A 21,828-nucleotide genomic window follows, 5' to 3' on the forward strand; every position below is an offset into this window, starting at 1 on the left:
GCCTCCTGCTGAAGTCTCAGGGCTACACGACTTCACCACCAGCTCCCCACTCAATTTCCTTGCTGGGAATTCTGTCTGCAGAAGCCTGCATGTCACTGGGAGCTGGAAGTGCGACTCAACGAGAAGAAGCGTGTCGCCATCACAGCTATTGCTGTTGCATCGTTGGAGAAACATGTCGCCGCCGTACAGGCCGCTGCTGCATCATCAGAGAAGCGTGTCTTCTTCGCAGCTGTTTGCCGTCGCATCACCTGAGAAGCGTGTCGCCACCGCAAGGGTCGCCGTCGCATCACCGGAGTAGCGTGTTGCAGGGCCTGTCGCTGCTCAAAAGTTACAGAGTTTGCCGCACGGCAGTCGGGCATGCACGTCTTCACGTCACCACATTGCATCAAGGGCGCCATCTTATCACACCAGATTGTCGCATCGCATCAAGGCACCATCTTCCTGCTTCATAACCGGAACACAGTACGAGAATCAACGCATCACCTCCTGTCCGGTAAGGAACAAGACGCATCCTCAACTATGCGCAAGCACTGAGGAGCGACGCATCGCGTCCCCCGAAGCAAGGAACCAACGCATCACTCTTCCTGCAAATCTCTTGTTTGTTTTGCGTTACGCATCCAGGTACTTTTGTGAGAAACGTGTCGCATTTATCATCAACTTGAACTAATTTACTTCTACCATCTTTAAGTCTATTTTGAGTACAGTATTGTGGATGTTTGTCATTTATGGTTTTGTGTTAAGTCTATATAAATAATACTTATTTTTCTGCAACCTGTGTGGTGTCCATTTGTATTGTTTTCACTGTTTTACTGTATGTGTCCACAAATGCTTAACACACTGCCTCTGAGATAAGCCTGTCTGCTCGTGCCAAGCTACCAAGGGTGTGAGCAGGGGTTATCCAGGAGTGTAATACCCTTTCCCTGACTAGAAGCAAGGGTCCCTATTTGGACAAAGTTGTATACCATTGCCAACTAGAGACCCCCAGTTCTAACAATAACTATCAATCATGCTGCACAGCAGCTGAGTGACTGTACAGCATAGCTGAAAACTTCCACACCAGATATCTCTCGTGGGCGAGACCTTTTAGCTTTGTCAGTGCTTGTTTAGAAAGTGCAAAGCTTGGTCCTTCATGTTTACCTTCCATTTACTTTTAGTTTCCCATTTGGACTCCCACATTTAAACTGTTAGTCACATATTAGCTGACAGCTTTTACTTGGTGCCAGAAGACACTTGCTGCTAAAGCTGTTATTGAATGGTTCACAGAGGCATTTTGTGATTTACACTGATAGATTTTTGAGACATTACTATTACATTATAGTAGTCTGCTGTCTGAGGCCTGAGCCTGTAAACTTTGTTTAATATAAAAAATATGTTTATTGATTGACGTAAAAAGTTCTCTTTAGCATGAATAAGTGTTAACCCAGCTGCCTGAGCCTGGATGACAAGAGAAGAGTTGCTTTCTGAAAGGAAAGTCTACGTAATCACATAAAAGGTGTTCTGCTATGACTAATTGATAATGTAATTTAAAACCTTTTAAAGCCGATGTAACTGAAGGTGCCTTAATTATCACTTACTCTTCCATAAGGAAAAAAATTAATGAATGACATGGAAAAACAGTTACTTAAGACGGTAAGGAAGGGAAATGGACTCTCGTAGGGTGGTTATTTTAAACTAATTGATACGCCCAGTCATTAAAGAAGGGTACACACTTCATTGTTTCCGAGCAAATTTAATTTCCATTAAAACTGAATAACAGATGGCGTCAAGCATACACATGCCTTCAGTAATTAATGTAACATCTTCATATTTTACACCTGTGGTTGAATAGCTTACACCCTGCCAATAGTCCATGGTCACTGGGTGTGATGGATGCCCTGGTGACTAAATACATATCAGGACATCATCAGAACAAAGACAGATTTATGATGAGACTTTGAAAGGTACTAATTAAGTTACGATGCAGTTATAAATAATTTTATAATTAAGTGATTTAATAAATATTGTGAATACAATAGGGAGAGAGGGTACTCAGACATGATGCAGCTGAATGTGCATTTGTTGTGAGCAATATTGCTGGAAGAAATTTGTTCTTAAGGACTCTGCTATAAGCCACTGAGTATATCGGGCCAGTAAACCTGCAAATAACCATAGCAATCAAAAAATACAGGGAAGGGAAGGGTCTAAGGGATATTTAAGGACCTGCCCAGGTTAGTATCCCCTAACAAACTAGTATTTATAACGAGAAAACCTGGGGGTCCAGAAAGAGCTCAAGGGAACTCAGAGCAGACTAAAACTCCATCCTAGGTGAGTTAGGACGCAAAATCCTAACTTGTCTTTAAAGTTAAGGGAACAACAGTGTTCAAAAACCACAGAACCACAAGTGATTGTTGGTGAGACTCATAAAAAAACATTGGATTCCCATCAAAGTCTTGTCATGATCAATTTTCTCACTCGGTCGTCCAAAAATGGGATGGTATGTCTCTTGATCATTGAGACTGATTCCATTCCCAAGATAAGCTGGGTCAGACCCACAATCACTTCATGGTCATGAGAATATGATATTGGTGGGAACATGTGCAGTGCAATACCAAAAGAAGAATAAGTGGTGGCTTAAAATAGGGTAGAGGGTAAAGAGATAATTTTAATGAATATTAACCTCTCCCTAACTAAAAACAAGAACAGTGCAAAGAAGCAGTTTCAACTAATAGCTGCATAGGGCCCAACATGTTTCAGCCGGCAGGGAAAAGATCCCACGGCTTGCTTCAGGGCCTCTGTTCCATACTTTTTGCTACTGCGTGAAATAATCACAAACAAACAGTGAACCTATAAATAAGTGAATACATCAAATTTCAATAAAGGATATATGTAAACAATCCGTGTTACTATTCCTCCGTGTCAAATGGTGTGTCTCACATCTATAAGACAAACAAACAAACATAATGAGGTCTGTAGTAATAAGAAAACTGTGTTACTGCTTTAGTCATTCTATTACGAAAAGTAAATTATTATTTCACTCACCCAGTGTGACCGGGGATCGGACCTCACCTCTCCTGGACCAAGCTCAGGAAGTAGGAGGCCATTTCTGTGAAGGTAAGGAAGGGGGTACTCAGAACCAAGAAGGAGACCTAGGGCGTCTGCTCTACCTTGTTACATATATGTACCCCTCACATTTCCATCTCTCACAGTAAACGCACCTCTCCTGTCTACAAATGGTAAAGGCTCACCTATGGACTCAGACAACACCCACTCAGTAGTCCTGCCTTCTCTCATCGGGCTCACAAAGATTTAGAAACTTACATAACCTATAAATTCATGGTCAATATAATAATGCCAGCTAATTGGTGACAACTATACTAGCTCTTACAGATCGAGACTAAGTATTAGAGCCCTTTCTGAGTGCTTTTAGTGCACCTAAGCCTACCTGTCCGTCGTTGCCTCTAGCAGATCCTGAGGTGAGAGGGAAGGCAACGACCGGCGCAGGATAGTCATTTTTAAAGAGGAAGCGCCTATTGGGACAATCTCAATTGTGATGATTAGCTCGGACAAGAAGTTGATATTGGCGCTAAGCCTATGGGACATAAATGAAAAATGACTTACTTTGGAGTAGTTGCCAATAAAGTATATTAATGAAAAGTGGCTCAGTCGAAAAATCGGCTCAATTGTGAAATCGGCACTTCCCGATCATTTCCTTGGTGTCGCGTTGTCTCGCAAGACCAGACAGAACTACTCGTGACGTCATCGTATGATAATTTGTAGTCCCGATTCCGCCATCTCCAAGCAGTGTATGGAAACTCTTATCTATTACAATATAGTTCTTATGTCGAGTGAGTTTCAGCACAAGTCACTTCCTTTCCAGTTCTATCCAGCTATTAAATGTGTGGTAAAAGCAACTTTCGGTATGTGGTAAAAGCAGCAGTATCCGACCGATGTCAGTTACCTCCCACGATCTCGCCAGGTGTACAGAAGAACTACACGATGACACCATCGGCTGTCAAAATGTAGTACCAAACTCCATTGATGCGTTATCTCAAAAGATGTAGACCAGAGCCTGTCAACCACCATGGGAGGCAGATCCTTCTCATACCTGGCTGCCAAAACATGGAACTCACTCCCCGCTTACCTTCGCCTCACCCAGAATCACCTAGCGTTCAGAAAGCAGCTTAAAACGTGGTTATTTGACAAATAATCCACCTCCCCTTCCTAAGCGCCTTAAAACCCTCTTGGTATGTAGTGCGCTATATAAATGTTCTGACTTGACTTGACTTGACTTGATTATGATCTCAAGGAACATACAACGCTTATTAAAACACTAAATTAATGCAGAAGTCTCTTTAAAGCACGAGTACTTGAAGAAAATACCAGAGAGCTTCCTTCTATGTCTATTATGATTTTCAACCAGATTCAGCTTTATTGATGTTTCTCATGTCGACCCGATTGGGGAATGGGACATAATGCAGACGAACCCGTCACCAGTCAAGTATCATTGGTAACTGTAACTAGTTTTATATCTCTTACTCCGCTTAATCAGCAGGAACCTTTTAATCGTGTCAGTAACAATAAAATATTATGAAACAGCGAGCCCGACATTCCATTAGCTTGTACTGACTAGAGTAATTATTCAAAATAGGGAGAGATATTGGCACCATTGAACCATCCACCACTCAGACAAGAAAAGGACCAGCACAGCGATTATATAATAGTTGTCATTATTAGTGAAAGTAAAGGGACTGGCCCAAGACTAGAATGCATAAGGTACCTCATTGTAAAGTAGTCAAAGGTATCTCGTCATTTAGACCACCGGTGTCTGTGGATAGTTTATATATCCACTTTTTTCTTTCATGAACAAGTATTTGTAAACATCACCAATATATGAGGGTATGTATGGGTTCTCCAATACAGTCCATCTGAAATCCATTTCAAAGTGGTTCCGCTCTACAAAATGTTTGGTGCGTTTAGATATGGTTTTCTTGCATCTAAAAGCACTTTGTGTTCCCTAGCAAACATAATTTTCTTGATCAAATAGTGGGTGGGGTGGGGGGGCAGATGTACAAAGATAATGGTCACAAATTGTTTTGCAAATTTGCAAATTGTGACTTCTTTTTGTGACCAATGTAATTTATTGCAAACCGACCAATGTAACTGTAAGTTGGTTTGCAAAATACTGAATCATAGTGGGTTGCAGACAAACATGGCTAATGAATATGAATTAATCAGGTTGCAATTTATGACCCACTATGACTGACTACAGTCACAGGGATGGTGGCCTGCAAGGGTCACCAGACCACAATTTCTGTGATTGCTTTTCACATTTATTTTTCTAAAGCAGCCCATTTTTCTTACAGGAAATTAAGCTGCTTTTAAAAATAAAGTTTTAATTTTTGTAACACTTCAGTGACAGTTGGCAGTAGTCCCCTGAAACACTGGATCCTCCACCTGAAGTTGCCACCACAACAGGGACCCCTTACTTTCTGTGAATGAGCAGCCATCCCAATTAGAAAGCCGGTAAGTTCACAATGGTATGCAAATGGGATTCTTGAAACCAATTGATACATATGGATCCAAATTGCAATTTGGAAAGGATGCCCTCAACATGTCCCTTTGAAAATGAGATTTTGTATCTATTTGTGTATTCTTTTACGGAGACAGTAAAACTTGAATGACTCACAAAATGGGTTTAGTATATTCAAAATATATTCTTAGCAGTTGCAAACAATTTCATTTCTTGAATTGGAGTGTTTGCAACCTCCTAAAAGTTTAGCAGATGTGGCTCGTAGTTTCTCTTATAGGGTCTTTAACTTGGCTTTGAGTTCTAGTGTTCCATTCAGTTTCTCAGGAGCTGGAATGGATCAGATCTACTGTTTAAGACCTGGTTTATACATGCACAATGCATACGAGTAATTAATTCACACTATCAAGTAAGTCACTTTCAGAGGTGGCTAAGATTTATTGACGGGCTTCCACTTAAAGAGCACTGTTGAGCCAGCTGCCATTTGGCCCTTAAAAATCAAAGTAAAATTAGATTTTGTAGCTAAATTAGTAGATTTCTCCACTATATGTTTAATGCAGTGAAAGACATTAAAATGTAGAATGTAGTTATTTGTATCTATGATACTAACTATATAATTTATATTTTGGCAGGAATGGAAAACTGCCATAATAGATGACTCTACCAGCGCACAAAATATGTGGTTTCCTCAACCCATTTAGATGGGAGGAATTGCTGACCAACAACCAGAGGAGCAACTGCTGGTGGAGCAGCAGGTCAATAAACGACAGTGATGTCTGTCAGAGGGTTGCTACCTTTAATGCATTGGGAAGTTTTCTCTTTTTAGGATGGTCCTCCAGTTGTATATTTTCCTTTCAGAACTTGTTGGGATTGTGGGTAAAATAAAGAGCATCCCCAAAACATACAGAGAAATGTCTTTGCATGTCAGGCCCATTGATTTTTGTTTTTTTACAAGCAAGCTCCTGCCTTAAGAGTTTTTAAAAAACAACAGATTGTTGAGGGGGATAAAAAGAATTGGCACCTGGTCAGCATTCAGCTCTGCCGACAGTGCATCTGCTTTATCAATAGATGCGCCTTCAGCTCAACCTTTTAAGAGGAGAGAGGTTCGGCCCCTTCACAGTAAAGCTGGGCCCATATAACAACAACGCCATTACAATTGCCAGTACTGTTTTACACGTATTACCCTACTTACTTTTTCAGTCACATCCGTGAGTTAATGTGAACCAAGAAAAATTAAATTTCATACTTTTTGTTTATTTTTCAATTGATATCTGTTTTTTCTTAGTATCAAAAATGAGTATTTTAAATCACACACATTTCATATATACAACCCACACCCACAATTTTCAAAATTATACAACATATAAAACAACCATAATGATTTTGGACATTACCTAGAAACAGTACAAAGACAAGAGATCACAACAATTTAAAAAAAATATTAAAACAGATAAACATGGAAAAATTAAACATGAAAAAATTACATACACTGAAAAAATTATTTTCTTTTTTGATTTGACTATACAATATTGGAGTCAACAGTTTATTTATTTATTTTAGGAAATTTGTTAAGCGCACAAATACCCGAGGGTGTCTCGGCGCTGAGTATCCACTATACTTATTCATGAGTAGTTATTAAATAGCGCAGCCAGGTTGTGTTGTTCATGAGTGGTTATTGTTTGAACAACCAGGTCTTTATCTGTTTACGAAAAGAGAGAAGGGAAGTACAGGTTTTGATGTAACTTGGAAGACTGTTCCATAGTTTGGTAGTGGTCACTATAAAGGACCTGTCTCCCCAAGAGACCTTCTTAGTCCTGGGAACCTGCATCAGACCGGCCGTAGAAGAACGAAGGGATCTATCCGGGTTGTAAGGACAGAGTGCATCCTTTAAAAAAGCAAGGCCTTGAGAGTGGATTGCCTTATAAGCAATACAAAGTGCTTTAAATTTAGTTCTCTTCTTCACTGGCAGCCAATTGAGCTGTTGAATGATGCCAGAGATGGAGGCGTATTTAGGGGTGGCCATAATCAATCTGGCCGCAGCATTCTGCACCAGCTGTAGCTTTTTTAGGACTCCTTCCTGAGCATTGACTAGAAGCGCATTGCAATAGTCTATGCGAGACATAACTAGAGCGCTAACCAGGATTCTAGCCATGTTCATGGGGAGATAAGGTAAGAGTTTTTTAATCATTCTCATGGTGTAGAAAGAGGATGATACTACCGCATTAACATGGTGCGTAAAAGTGAGTTTAGTGTCCAACAAGACTCCCACATTTCTTGCCTTGGTCACCGGGGAAGGGGGTGGTCTCAGTGCGGCAGGCCACCAGGTAGGTGACCAGGTTGGAGAGAGATTGCCGAACACCATCACCTCCGTTTTATCGGAGTTTAGCTTCAGGCAGTTTGTGGACATCCAGTAACTTATGGCTAACATTCCCTGATTGAAATTGGAGGCCACTTCATCTCCAATTTTATTAATGGCCAAAACAATCTGGGTGTCATCAGCGTAGGATGTCACCGCCAGGTGATGGATTTTTATGATCCTCGCCAGGTCAGACACATAAATGTTAAATAGTGTCGGACTTAGCGAGGATCCCTGGGGGACACCACAGGGAAGGGTAAAAGGGGGTGAGTTAAAATTGCCAAAGGCGACTGATTGCACACGATCAGTGAGGAAAGAAGAGATAAGGTCTTTAGCGCCACCTGTGATCCCTGCCGCTGCGACACGGTCGATCAAGATAGAATGATTGACCGTGTCAAAAGCAGCCAACAGGTCCAGCAGGATCAGCACTGCTGCTCCTCCGCCATCAAGTGTCATCCTGATTTCATCTGTAGCTTTGATAAGCGCTGTTTCCGTTCCATGTCCTTTCCGAAAACCAAATTGTGAATTGTCTAGGCAATTGTTCTGATCTATGAAATCCGAGACTTGGGTGTTCATAATCTTTTCCACAATTTTGTCGGGGAGAGGGAGGCAAGCTATAGGGCGGTAATTAGCGACTATAGAAGGGTCTAAGGAACTCTTCTTAATAAGAGGTTTTATAGTCGCCTTCTTCCAGATGGAAGGAAAAATGTTAGATGAAAACATGGCGTTAAAAATATCTGTAAGTTTAGGACTTACAATATCCGAGAAATTTTTGAGAATGGAGGGGGGACATGGATCCTCCGGTGAGCCAGAGTTTGTGGTAAAAATAAGATGAGATACCAGTTCCAACGGGGGCTGAGTAAATTCCTGGAAGGAGTGGGGGAGGAATGAATCAGGCGGGTTGGAGCGTGCCCGTGGCAGGGATATATGTTCATTGGGGGTAGTAGATGGATGCCCGGTAGTAGTAGTGTGATCCTTGAATTGGGTAAGGATATCAGTCACTTTTTTTTTAAAGTGATTCGCCAAGGAGTCACAGAGCTCTTGCGTGGCTATGATGGGGGAGGTTGCTACTTGTCCAGAAAGACGTGTCACAACCTGAAAGAGTTGGTTAGTAGAGTCATGTGCGAGATTGATCTGGGTCCTGTAAAATGTACTTTTCTCCATAATAATAAGCTGCTTATAGTTGGACATCATGACTTTATAGCAGGATTTTTGTTCTGGGTCATAGTCTCGTCTCCATCTACGTTCCTGACGTCTACATTTTTGTCTTTCTTGTCTAAGAGTATCATTATACCAGGGTGAAGATTTAGAGGCCCTGTTAGTCGATTGTTTCTTTAAAGGAACTGTCAGGTTGACAGTGTTTTGTATCCAGGTGGTATAGTTATTAGATCCTAGCTCAGGATCAGTCACAGTAGGTGGCAAAGAAGTCAATAGTGATGACTGAGAAGCGGGAATATCAATACTTTTCCATGCTTTAAATTGATTAGTGGAAGTGAGGGTTTTGGCCAAAGGGGGAATAGTTTTTAAGAAAAAAATCAAAAAGAATGGCCGAGTGATCAGTCCAAGTGAGGGGAAGAACATCCTTCAACATAAGCGAAGTATCACTAGAGAAAAGACCGTCCAGAAGGTGGCCCGCAGTATGCGTGGGACTGGAGACTAATTGAGGGAGTCCTATTGTATCCAATGCGGATAGAAGCGCTGCGGTGTCAGAATTATCCAGCAGCTCGAGGTGAAAATTAAAATCACCCAGAATGGTATACTGATTTTCACCTGCCAATGGTTCTAATAGAATGGGTAAATTAATGAGAAAGGAACTGCGAGGTCCTGGAGGGCGGTAAATAAGAGTACCTTTAAAAGGGGGGGCATGGGGAATAGAGACAGTAAATGAGATGGCTTCACAACTTGTGATGGGGACGGCCTCAGTTTGCACTGTTAGATTGCTGCGGTATATAATGGCTAGTCCACCTCCTTTTTTAGGGTGTGGTCTGTCTAGTCTAACATTAGAGAATCCTTCAGGGGTAGCGGTAACAAAGTCGGGTCCACAGGAGATATCACCCCAATTTTCTGTAATAAAAAGGAGATCGAGTTTATAGTCCTCAATAAAGTTTGAAATCTCATATTTGTGTTTGGGCAGGGAACGTGCATTGATTAGTGCTGCCACACATGGTTTATGTAATATCTTATTCCTGCCAGTGATATTTGTTGGTGGACGACGATAATTATTAGTGACAAAAGAGCAACTGGGACATGTATAAGAAAGAGAATATGGCTGATTAGCCAGTTCCAGGCGTTGGCAATGATGAGGTGAAGAATTTAAAAAAATGTAAAAAGCTAAAGTCATAAGTGAAAGGCTTCTGTGGGCCAATGTTAGGGAAAGTGACAGGGGCAGTGGCCCTAGGCCCTGTCCAGACGCAGACGGGCGCAGACGGGCTTGCCTTAGGCGCGCCCGCTGCGCGGCCGGGAGGTGCACATATTATATCAGAAATGATAAGGCGGGGGGCGTGGCCAGATGGAGTGGGCGTGGCCTAATCTCCGAAATGGCGGCAATTTTGACAGTGCCTATTTTCAGTATATCCCTCTCTGTGTACTAATTATTTCATTAGCTTTCTACAGTATCTCAGACACAGGGAATTTCTCTTTGGTAGCACTTGTTGAGCAAAACTGCGTGGTTGACGCGTTTCAAACCCAGGTGTTATTAGACCCGGTTCTCATCAGGACAAATAGCTGAAAAATGACAATGACACTATGTTACATTATTATAAACTGACCAACATCAGTCATGATAAAGCACCACCAAGTAAACCTCAGGTACCTCTACGAGAGATCAGCCGATCTCCTTTTCAATATTTTTATGTCTCCACAACTGATTTCCACCAACAATACTTTAACCATGAGGAAAAGAGAAGAGAGAGAGGGAAGTGAGAAATCCGTCCCAGTATTCATTCTATGAGCCTCTTGCTCCTAAGTGTATAATTAGGCACTTACTCATGTGTTTGTATGGGGGGGCGCACCAGCGGCCATCCTCGCTGTAAAAACTGCTCCTGTCGGGCTGCAAAAATAGCAGGAGCATATAATTTGCTATCTAAACAACACTGACTTGTGCCAACAAAGTACCAATACATGTGCATCACATACCTTGTGTGTTTTAATGTCACCACACGTCGTGATTTCTCACCTTCAAGAATAATTTAGACTATATGAGCAAGTGACGGTGTTGCATATATGCAATTGCTCTTGGCACCTTTTAAAACGAACACAATTTTCACATTGGGGTCCATGATTCGAAATGCCAAAATGCCGATAGTCAACACTGCAAGAGAGGGATTATGATTGTAAACATTGGCAGTAATGATTGGCCCATACTATTCGTTTATGCGTTTAATGCGCGGCCGCGTTTCTGAAGTAAAAAACCTTTTCTTTTCTTCGCCTACGGAAATGCAAGAAAACGATTATGATTGTAAACATTGCCAGGGTCTGACATGTGTCAATAGTTCCACAAGATAGGCTGTGATTCACCAGTAACGGTTGGCCCGTTCAGTTCGTTTATTCGTTTGATACGCAGTAGCACTTCTGAAGTTAAAAACCTTTTCTTTTCATCGCGGGCGGCAATGCCGATACTTACTTTTCTCTTATTCTTGGTGGAACGCTATGAATGGCTGTCTGCTCTCCTCGCAATTCGGGATACAACAATCAGCACGTCTGAAACATGGGGTGTCCGATCTCTTTGGAAATGCAGCTTGTACAAAAATAAACTGTTGTATTTTTCTCTTCATTGCCCAGAATAGTAAATATTGCATGCTGCAATTCATACACAACCCTGAAACCCAAGCCCTGTATACATTTGTTTAACCTAAGCTTATCGTAGGTGGCAGAAAAACTACATTTCCCACAAATCCTGAGTCCACATGACCAACAGGAAGTTAAACGTTTCAGATGCGCTGATTGTTGTATCCCGAATTGCGAGGAGAGCAGACGGCCATCCATAGTGTTCAATCAAGAATAAGACAAAAGTAAGTATCAGCATTGCCGCCCGCGATGAAGAGAAAAGGTTTTTACCTTTATAAGTGTGTAGAGTATTAAACGCATAAACGAGCTGAATGGGCCAACCGTTACGGGTGAATCACAGCCTATCTTGTGGAACTATTGACACGTCAGACCCTGGCAATGTTTACAATCATAAGCGCTTTCTTGCATTTCCTTTTTACAACAAGGGGTGGTGAGGGACAGAGTCTCTGAATTAAGCAGAAAGCTCTCACCCAGTCAAGAGATCAGGGCTAGATCCAACACCGTTTTTTTAGCTCACTGCACCATCCCAGTTTCAGAACCTGGCTGTATGCAAATTAGTCTGTTCCTGTCCCAGTGCATGATGGGAACAGGGCAAACCAAACTACAAAAGCCAATTCTTACACTGGGAAGGAAACAAGCTCCCGGGGACCGGTTTCTGGCATTACAGCCGTCTTCGGCCCGGTTTGCTTGAATCCTGATGGTGCAATGAGCAAGGGTCTCACATCTGAGAATACCCTTCCACGCTTAGGGTGGACAAAAATATTTACAACAAGGGGTGGTGAGGGACAGAGTCTCTGAATTAAGCAGAAAGCTCTCACCCAGTCAAGAGATCAGGGCTAGATCCAACACCGTTTTTTAGCTCACTGCACCATCCCAGTTTCAGAACCTGGCTGTATGCAAATTAGTCTGTTCCTGTCCCAGTGCATGATGGGAACAGGGCAAACCAAACTGCAAAAGCCAATTCTTACACTGGGAAGGAAACAAGCTCCCGGGGACCGGTTTCTGGCATTACAGCCGTCTTCGGCCCGGTTTGCTTGAATCCTGATGGTGCAATGAGCAAGGGTCTCACATCTGAGAATACCCTTCCACGCTTAGGGTGGACAAAAATATTTACAACAAGGGGTGGTGAGGGACAGAGTCTCTGAATTAAGCAGAAAGCTCTCACCCAGTCAAGAGATCAGGGCTAGATCCAACACCGTTTTTTAGCTCACTGCACCATCCCAGTTTCAGAACCTGGCTGTATGCAAATTAGTCTGTTCCTGTCCCAGTGCATGATGGGAACAGGGCAAACCAAACTACAAAAGCCAATTCTTACACTGGGAAGGAAACAAGCTCCCGGGGACCGGTTTCTGGCATTACAGCCGTCTTCGGCCCGGTTTGCTTGAATCCTGATGGTGCAATGAGCAAGGGTCTCACATCTGAGAATACCCTTCCACGCTTAGGGTGGACAAAAATATTTACAACAAGGGGTGGTGAGGGACAGAGTCTCTGAATTAAGCAGAAAGCTCTCACCCAGTCAAGAGATCAGGGCTAGATCCAACACCGTTTTTTAGCTCACTGCACCATCCCAGTTTCAGAACCTGGCTGTATGCAAATTAGTCTGTTCCTGTCCCAGTGCATGATGGGAACAGGGCAAACCAAACTACAAAAGCCAATTCTTACACTGGGAAGGAAACAAGCTCCCGGGGACCGGTTTCTGGCATTACAGCCGTCTTCGGCCCGGTTTGCTTGAATCCTGATGGTGCAATGAGCAAGGGTCTCACATCTGAGAATACCCTTCCACGCTTAGGGTGGACAAAAATATTTACAACAAGGGGTGGTGAGGGACAGAGTCTCTGAATTAAGCAGAAAGCTCTCACCCAGTCAAGAGATCAGGGCTAGATCCAACACCGTTTTTTAGCTCACTGCACCATCCCAGTTTCAGAACCTGGCTGTATGCAAATTAGTCTGTTCCTGTCCCAGTGCATGATGGGAACAGGGCAAACCAAACTACAAAAGCCAATTCTTACACTGGGAAGGAAACAAGCTCCCGGGGACCGGTTTCTGGCATTACAGCCGTCTTCGGCCCGGTTTGCTTGAATCCTGATGGTGCAATGAGCAAGGGTCTCACATCTGAGAATACCCTTCCACGCTTAGGGTGGACAAAAATATTTACAACAAGGGGTGGTGAGGGACAGAGTCTCTGAATTAAGCAGAAAGCTCTCACCCAGTCAAGAGATCAGGGCTAGATCCAACACCGTTTTTTAGCTCACTGCACCATCCCAGTTTCAGAACCTGGCTGTATGCAAATTAGTCTGTTCCTGTCCCAGTGCATGATGGGAACAGGGCAAACCAAACTACAAAAGCCAATTCTTACACTGGGAAGGAAACAAGCTCCCGGGGACCGGTTTCTGGCATTACAGCCGTCTTCGGCCCGGTTTGCTTGAATCCTGATGGTGCAATGAGCAAGGGTCTCACATCTGAGAATACCCTTCCACGCTTAGGGTGGACAAAAATATTTACAACAAGGGGTGGTGAGGGACAGAGTCTCTGAATTAAGCAGAAAGCTCTCACCCAGTCAAGAGATCAGGGCTAGATCCAACACCGTTTTTTAGCTCACTGCACCATCCCAGTTTCAGAACCTGGCTGTATGCAAATTAGTCTGTTCCTGTCCCAGTGCATGATGGGAACAGGGCAAACCAAACTACAAAAGCCAATTCTTACACTGGGAAGGAAACAAGCTCCCGGGGACCGGTTTCTGGCATTACAGCCGTCTTCGGCCCGGTTTGCTTGAATCCTGATGGTGCAATGAGCAAGGGTCTCACATCTGAGAATACCCTTCCACGCTTAGGGTGGACAAAAATATTTACAACAAGGGGTGGTGAGGGACAGAGTCTCTGAATTAAGCAGAAAGCTCTCACCCAGTCAAGAGATCAGGGCTAGATCCAACACCGTTTTTTAGCTCACTGCACCATCCCAGTTTCAGAACCTGGCTGTATGCAAATTAGTCTGTTCCGGTGTACGGTGATGGATCAAGCCCTGATCTTTGGACTGGGTAAGAGTGGTCTGCTTAATTCAGACACTCTGTTCATCACCACCCCCTTTTCTGAATCTTTTTTTGGCCACTATAGGTGTGGCAGGGTATGCTCAGACATGAGTCCCTTGCTCACTGCACCATCAGGATTCAAGTTGAGCTGGGATGGTGCAGTGAGCTAAATAACGGTGATGGATCAAGACCTGATCTTTGGACTGGGTAAGAGTGGTCTGCTTAATTCAGACACTCTGTTCATCACCACCCCCTTTTCTGAATCGTTTTTTGGCCACTATAGGTGTGGCAGGGTATGCTCAGACATGAGTCCCTTGCTCACTGCACCATCAGGATTCAAGCGAGCTGGGATGGTGCAGTGAGCTAAATAACGGTGATGAATCAAGCCCTGATCTTTGGACTGGGTAAGAGTGGTCTGCTTAATTCAGACACTCTGTTCATCACCACCCCCTTTTCTGAATCGTTTTTTGGCCACTATAGGTGTGGCAGGGTATGCTCAGACATGAGTCCCTTGCTCACTGCACCATCAGGATTCAAGCAAGCCGGGCCGACGACGGCTGAAATGCCAGAAACCGGTCCCCGGTAGCTTGTCTCCTTTCTGGTGAAGAATTGGCTTGGTAGTTTAGTCTGCCCTGTTCCCATGATGCACTGGGCCAGGGACAGACTGATTTGCATATAGCCAGGTTCTGAGCTGGGATGGTGCAGTGAGCTAAATAACGGTGATGGATCAAGCCCTGATCTTTGGACTGGGTAAGAGTGGTCTGCTTAATTCAGACACTCTGTTCATCACCACCCCCTTTTCTGAATCGTTTTTTGGCCACTATAGGTGTGGCAGGGTATGCTCAGACATGAGTCCCTTGCTCACTGCACCATCAGGATTCAAGCAAGCCGGGCCGACGACGGCTGAAATGCCAGAAACCGGTCCCCGGTAGCTTGTCTCCTTTCTGGTGAAGAATTGGCTTGGTAGTTTAGTCTGCCCTGTTCCCATGATGCACTGGGCCAGGGACAGACTGATTTGCATATAGCCAGGTTCTGAGCTGGGATGGTGCAGTGAGCTAAATAACGGTGATGGATCAAGCCCTGATCTTTGGACTGGGTAAGAGTGGTCTGCTTAATTCAGACACTCTGTTCATCACCACCCCCTTTTCTGAATCGTTTTTTGGCCACTATAGGTGTGGCAGGGTATGCTCAGACATGAGTCCCTTGCTCACTGCACCATCAGGATTCAAGCAAGCCGGGCCGACGACGGCTGAAATGCCAGAAACCGGTCCCCGGTAGCTTGTCTCCTTTCTGGTGAAGAATTGGCTTGGTAGTTTAGTCTGCCCTGTTCCCATGATGCACTGGGCCAGGGACAGACTGATTTGCATATAGCCAGGTTCTGAGCTGGGATGGTGCAGTGAGCTAAATAACGGTGATGGATCAAGCCCTGATCTTTGGACTGGGTAAGAGTGGTCTGCTTAATTCAGACACTCTGTTCATCACCACCCCCTTTTCTGAATCGTTTTTTGGCCACTATAGGTGTGGCAGGGTATGCTCAGACATGAGTCCCTTGCTCACTGCACCATCAGGATTCAAGCAAGCCGGGCCGACGACGGCTGAAATGCCAGAAACCGGTCCCCGGTAGCTTGTCTCCTTTCTGGTGAAGAATTGGCTTGGTAGTTTAGTCTGCCCTGTTCCCATGATGCACTGGGCCAGGGACAGACTGATTTGCATATAGCCAGGTTCTGAGCTGGGATGGTGCAGTGAGCTAAATAACGGTGATGGATCAAGCCCTGATCTTTGGACTGGGTAAGAGTGGTCTGCTTAATTCAGACACTCTGTTCATCACCACCCCCTTTTCTGAATCGTTCTTGCATTTCCATCGGCGATGAAAAGAAAACGTTTTTTACTTCAAAAACGCGGCCGCGCATTAAACGCATAAACGAATAGTATGGGACAATCTTTACTGGCAATGTTTACAATCATAATCCCTCTCTTGCAGTGTTGAATATCGGCATTTTGGCATTTCGAATCATGGACCCCAATGTGTAAATTGTGTTCGTTTTAAAAGGTGCCAAGAGCAATTGCATATATGCAACACCGTCACTTGCTCATTTAGTCTAAATTATTCTTGCAGGTGAGAAATCACGACGTTTGGTGACATTAAAACACACAAGGTACGTGATGCACATGTATTGGCATTTTGTTGGCAGAAGTCAGTTTTGTTTAGATAGCAAATTATATGCTCCTGCTATTTTTCCAGCCCGACAAGAGCTGTTTGTACAGCGAGGATGGCCGCTGGTTCGCACCCCATACAAACACATGAGGAAGTGCATAATTATACACTTAGGAGAAAGAGGCTCATAGAATGAATACTGGGATGGATTTCTCACTTCCCTCTCTCTCTTTCTCTTCTCTTTTCCTCAGGGTTAAAGTATCGTTGGTGGAAATCAGTTGTGGAGACATAAAAATATTGAAAAGGAGATTGACTGGTCTCTCGTGGAGGTAACTGAGGTTTACTTGGTGGTGCTTTTTCATGACTGATGTTGGTCAGTTTATAATAATGTAACATAGTGTCATTATCATTTTTCAGCTATTGGTCCTGATGAGAACCTGGTCTAATAACACCTGGGTTTGAAACGCGTCGACCACGCAGTTTTGCTCAACAAGTGCTACGAAAGAGAAATTCCCTGTGTCTGAGATACTGTAGAAAGCTAATGAAATAATTAGTACACAGAGAGGGATATACTAAAAATAGGCACTGTTGACTCCAATATTGTATAGTCAAATCAAAAAGGAAAATATTTTTTTCAGTGTATGTAATTTTTTCATGTTTAATTTGTTCATGTGTATCGGTTTTATTATTTTTTTTTAAATTGTTGTGATCTCTTGTCTTTGTACTGTTTCTAGGTAATGTCCAAAATCATTATGATTGTTTTATAAATTTTGAAAATTGTGGGTGTGGGTTGTATATATAAAATGTGTGTGATTTAAAATATTCATTTTTGATACTAAGAAAAAACAGATATCAATTGAAAAATAAACAAAAAGTTTGTAATTTAATTTTTCTTGGGTCACATTAACTTACGGATGTGACTGAAAAAGTAAGTAGGGTAATAAGTGTAAAACAGTATTGGCAATTATAATGGTGTTGTTGTTCAACTCGACCTTGGCGGAATTCCAATTAGTGGTCCTTTACCAAGCCTAAATGGGTGGTGCAAAACGTGTCATGCCAATGTCATGACACTCAGTGCTCAGATTCCCAAGCTGCCCTAGAAGTCTGCACGAGGGCTCGTTTTAAGCTTGGATCCCAGTCAGGGCTACCGGAGGCTGATACATTATCTTGAATGTCCTCCTCTGTGACTCGCTGTGGATGGAGTACAAGAAAGTGTAGTGCTCAAGCAGGCCCATCGTGAGGCTTGTCTGAGATAGGATGTGCAGATTAGGCCCTGGTCAGAGCCCTAGCTGGCCTGGAGTGGAAGCCGCTAGCCGTGTGCTCCCTTCTCTAGCCCACCTTGTCACAAAGTGCCTGATACAGTTTGTTATCAGTGGTAATATTGAGCAATAGAATTAATCCTTATGATCACTGGGGCCATAGCTGGAGAAAAGCGTGACTATGTAGGAGCCCACTTGGACCTTCAAGCCCACCGCCTGCCCTCTCCTTACGCCCATGTTATGATCAATGGTTAAGGGCAAACCTCGCTTAAACAAAAGAGTCACTCCCTTGGTCCGCGTGTGGCTAGTCGCATAGAATTGAAGTGGGTACCAATATGGTTGGAGCCGCAATGGGCCTTTTTTCAGTACTTCTATAGTACAGAGGGGACCTCAGCCCCTTTTACAGCCACTTCTGTACTAAAGATCACTCTTGCCTTAAGAGTGCACCAACGTGATCACAAAGGTGAGCTTCATCATTTGCAAGGTAGCATGGTCCCATGCAAATGAGTGAATCCTTTGCCCCTTCACCTGCCCTATATTGCAAACGTTGGAACAAAGGAATTGGGCCGACAAATGGTGCTGTGATTGTGCTATATAGACATGGTGTACAGTAAGTGCGACCAAAAAGGGTGCCCTCTAAAATGGAAAAGAGGGTCCCAGGGACCACCTCCATATGCCCCCCTACAGACAGGTGCAGTCACTCACTGGATCTTATTGTACGGGGATATTTGTCCACCCTTAAAACGTGTGGCAGGTTGCCACCAGCACAGTGAAATATGTGATGGCTGCTTCAAACAACAGATACACCTTATCACTAATCTACTATTTAACAGCAGGTTTGTAAGGACACTGGTAACAGGACACTTGTTGTGATACTAGGCATTGTCCTGTGCTGCACCTCGTGCACTCACTTAAGTGCACACCACAGAGCTGGGTGGGACAGTGCACAGAAACTCTAATGCACCCTAAGGTGTCCACCAATGCCTGTCATTTTTACATCTCTGAGGGGAATAGTCTCTGGTGAAGGCAGAGGACTGGTGAGTGGTGGTCATGTTAGACCTCGATGAAAACAGTGCTTCTGCTTGGGTCTAATGAGGGCCATAAAGTAAAATGCAGGTGAGTGTATTTTATTTTTTTATTAGTTTTCATTAGGTTATTTTGTGATAAAATCAAGATTATGTTTACTGTGGTCACAGGGCATTATTCTTGGTTTTGCCCAACAATGCAGATTTCCATTTTTGATATTTATACTATATATTGAATAGTTATGAAAGTGCCAATATAAAAACTATTAGTACTTTTTGACTCGAAGAATTCCTCCTCGGCCAGTAACACCATAACTCCAGAAATCAAGCTGCGCATTATTCTTTACTGTTTGAATTTGATTTTTTTTTTCATTAGTTTGGCTGTTACATGAAGTCAACGTTTATTTAATGGCACAACATACTTTTTGTGATAATTAATTGATATTGTGCTTTTGTAGAATAGCAATGTATAGTTTACAACTTTTACAATAAAGATCCAATTGTCATAGCAGAAATAAGAGCAGGCATGCGAGCCAAATATTTGCACTTTGTATTATGCCAACCATCAAATTGGAATGCATTTTCATAGTAAATACAGAGGGCCTGAAATAAAGTTTGTGGAGAGTTACTCCATCACAAACGTGATGGATATCCCATTTTCATTATAACAAAAGTAATATGATATAATTCACGTGTGGTAGGAAGGACAGGATATCTGTCTTCTTTGTGATGGAGCAATCTGCTCACCAAACTCTAAACCAGACCTTGAGTTTGGAGGGATTTGTCTGTACGAATGTGGAGCTATTCAGCAACTTTCTCAGTTTTTACCCCACTTTTTCAGAAGATGTTGGTGAGCAATACACTGCCAACTAAGAAAATGATTGTATTTTCTGGTAACTCATACCTTTAGTTGCTAAAATGGATCTGCAGGCTACAAAATGTTTAGGGGAAACGTACATGATAGGTTTATTACTGCAAGCTGTTAAGGGTGTGATGATGGCCATTTGTTCACGTCCTAGAATGCATTCTGTTTAGCATGGTAGCACTAGCATTCAGCTTCCTCCCAATGGGTTTTCTCCTATCTCAACTCTATGTTTGTGGAACCATCTAGGCTATTACATGCATAGGACTTTGGGTATTTGGGTTCTGAGGTGACATTTGAAGCCCAGTGGGGCTGTGTATGATGGAGAAGGAAATTTTTAAATTTTGGGTGTGATTCACAAGCTACACTTTCAGGTATATTTGTTGTACTACAAAAGTTGCTACAAAGTGCTGTTCACAAACTGTTCTTTTGTAGCATCTTTCTTTTTGAAATAAGTTTACTACTTTTCAGTATTCACAAAATACACTTTTGTAGTGAGTTAGCAATACACATGGTCAACCACTGGTATTGCATCACCCTCAACTTAAAATGAAGGAGGTAAGAACTTACTACAAAAGTGTGAGTTGGTACAAAAGTGCATTTTGTGAATACCGAAAAGTAGTAAACTTATACAAAACTGTAAACTTACTCAAAAGTGTAAATTACAGGGTCCTAAATGTGTAACTTCATTGTCTATATAAAATATTATGTTGGCAGTCAATATAAATAATTTTGTTAAGAAAATTATGCTTTTAACTACTCATGTACATGATTTCATCATATCTTCTTACTATGTGCACAGTGAACATTTTCTTTTTTAGGAAGAGTTTTTTTGTTTCCATTTGTACAAGAGCAATTTACAAATGCTATGTTATGCTTTTTGCATACTCATATAGGTTTCTTAGTTATGCCCATTCTCAAAGAGTCAAACTTTGTGTAAGTTCTTCTACAGGGCACAGGGAAGTGAGAATGCAGCATTAAAACCTAGAGGACAGTCTTCGGAAGCAGCTGCGGAACACCAGCGGAGAGAGTACTGTCACTGGCCATGCAAATGTCCGCGTAAACCCACGTGCCCGCCTGGGGTGAGCCTGGTCAAGGATGGCTGTGGATGCTGTAAAACGTGTGCCAAACAGTCAGGAGACGCCTGCAATGAAGCAGATGTCTGTGATTCCCACAAAGGACTCTACTGCGACTACTCAGCTGACAAGCCTAGGTATGAAGTTGGAGTGTGCAAATGTAAGTTTCTCCTTAAAATGTATATCCTCACTCAATATTTTTGTACAGTTATAGAAATTTGTCTTTATTTTATACTCAAATTAATAATAGTTCCATCTGCAATGTATTAGAGAGCTGGATACTCAGTTCCGCACAGCTAATGGCCAATGTGGTGGTCCTACTGGAGAAGCAGTTTTTCCTAGATGTTTGTTAACAGGAGTAAAGTTTATGTCACACTGTTAATACCATATGAGGCACTGTTTTCTAGGTGTAAAGTCCACTGGCTTGCATACGTTTCAAAGTTATCCATCTCATTGGACCTGAATATCTATGCGACAGCAATAAAACCTTCGGGTGCCATCAAGAATTTAAGATGTGATTCTCAAATAAGACTGGAATTTAGAAACTGCTCAATCCTTCTCAGAAGTAGCTTCTTCAGTTTGAGTCGCCCTTCTTGAACTAAAGAGATGGCAGAAACATTACCTTGACTCTGATAACAATATTAGGTAATGGTAACACCTGCTTGAGTAGATTGATACCCATAAACTTGCGCTTTTGAGATTATTCACAAACTATTAGCATGAGTGTTTTATAATAATATAGTATAATATTATTTTATAATGGAACAGATGTGGCTAA

The 21,828-nt window shown here is 42.7% G+C and overlaps 1 protein-coding gene across 2 annotated transcripts in view; it reads left to right on the forward strand.

Moving 5' to 3' along the window:
* The window catches only part of CCN6 (cellular communication network factor 6), a 237,860-nt gene that overhangs the window by 33,260 nt on the left and 182,772 nt on the right, over positions 1 to 21,828 (forward strand). The window contains exon 2 of one of the 2 annotated variants that reach the window (XM_086925282.1): positions 20,916 to 21,210. In XM_086925282.1, the coding sequence (XP_086781408.1) occupies positions 20,916 to 21,210 (295 nt within the window). Of the gene's footprint in view, positions 1 to 20,915; positions 21,211 to 21,828 lie in introns of those variants that run through there. The other variant, XM_086925283.1, reaches the window with a different exon arrangement.

The sequence above is a fragment of the Lissotriton vulgaris genome, chromosome 6 (genome assembly GCF_964263255.1).
Source record: "Lissotriton vulgaris chromosome 6, aLisVul1.2, whole genome shotgun sequence".
NCBI lineage: Eukaryota > Metazoa > Chordata > Amphibia > Caudata > Salamandridae > Lissotriton > Lissotriton vulgaris.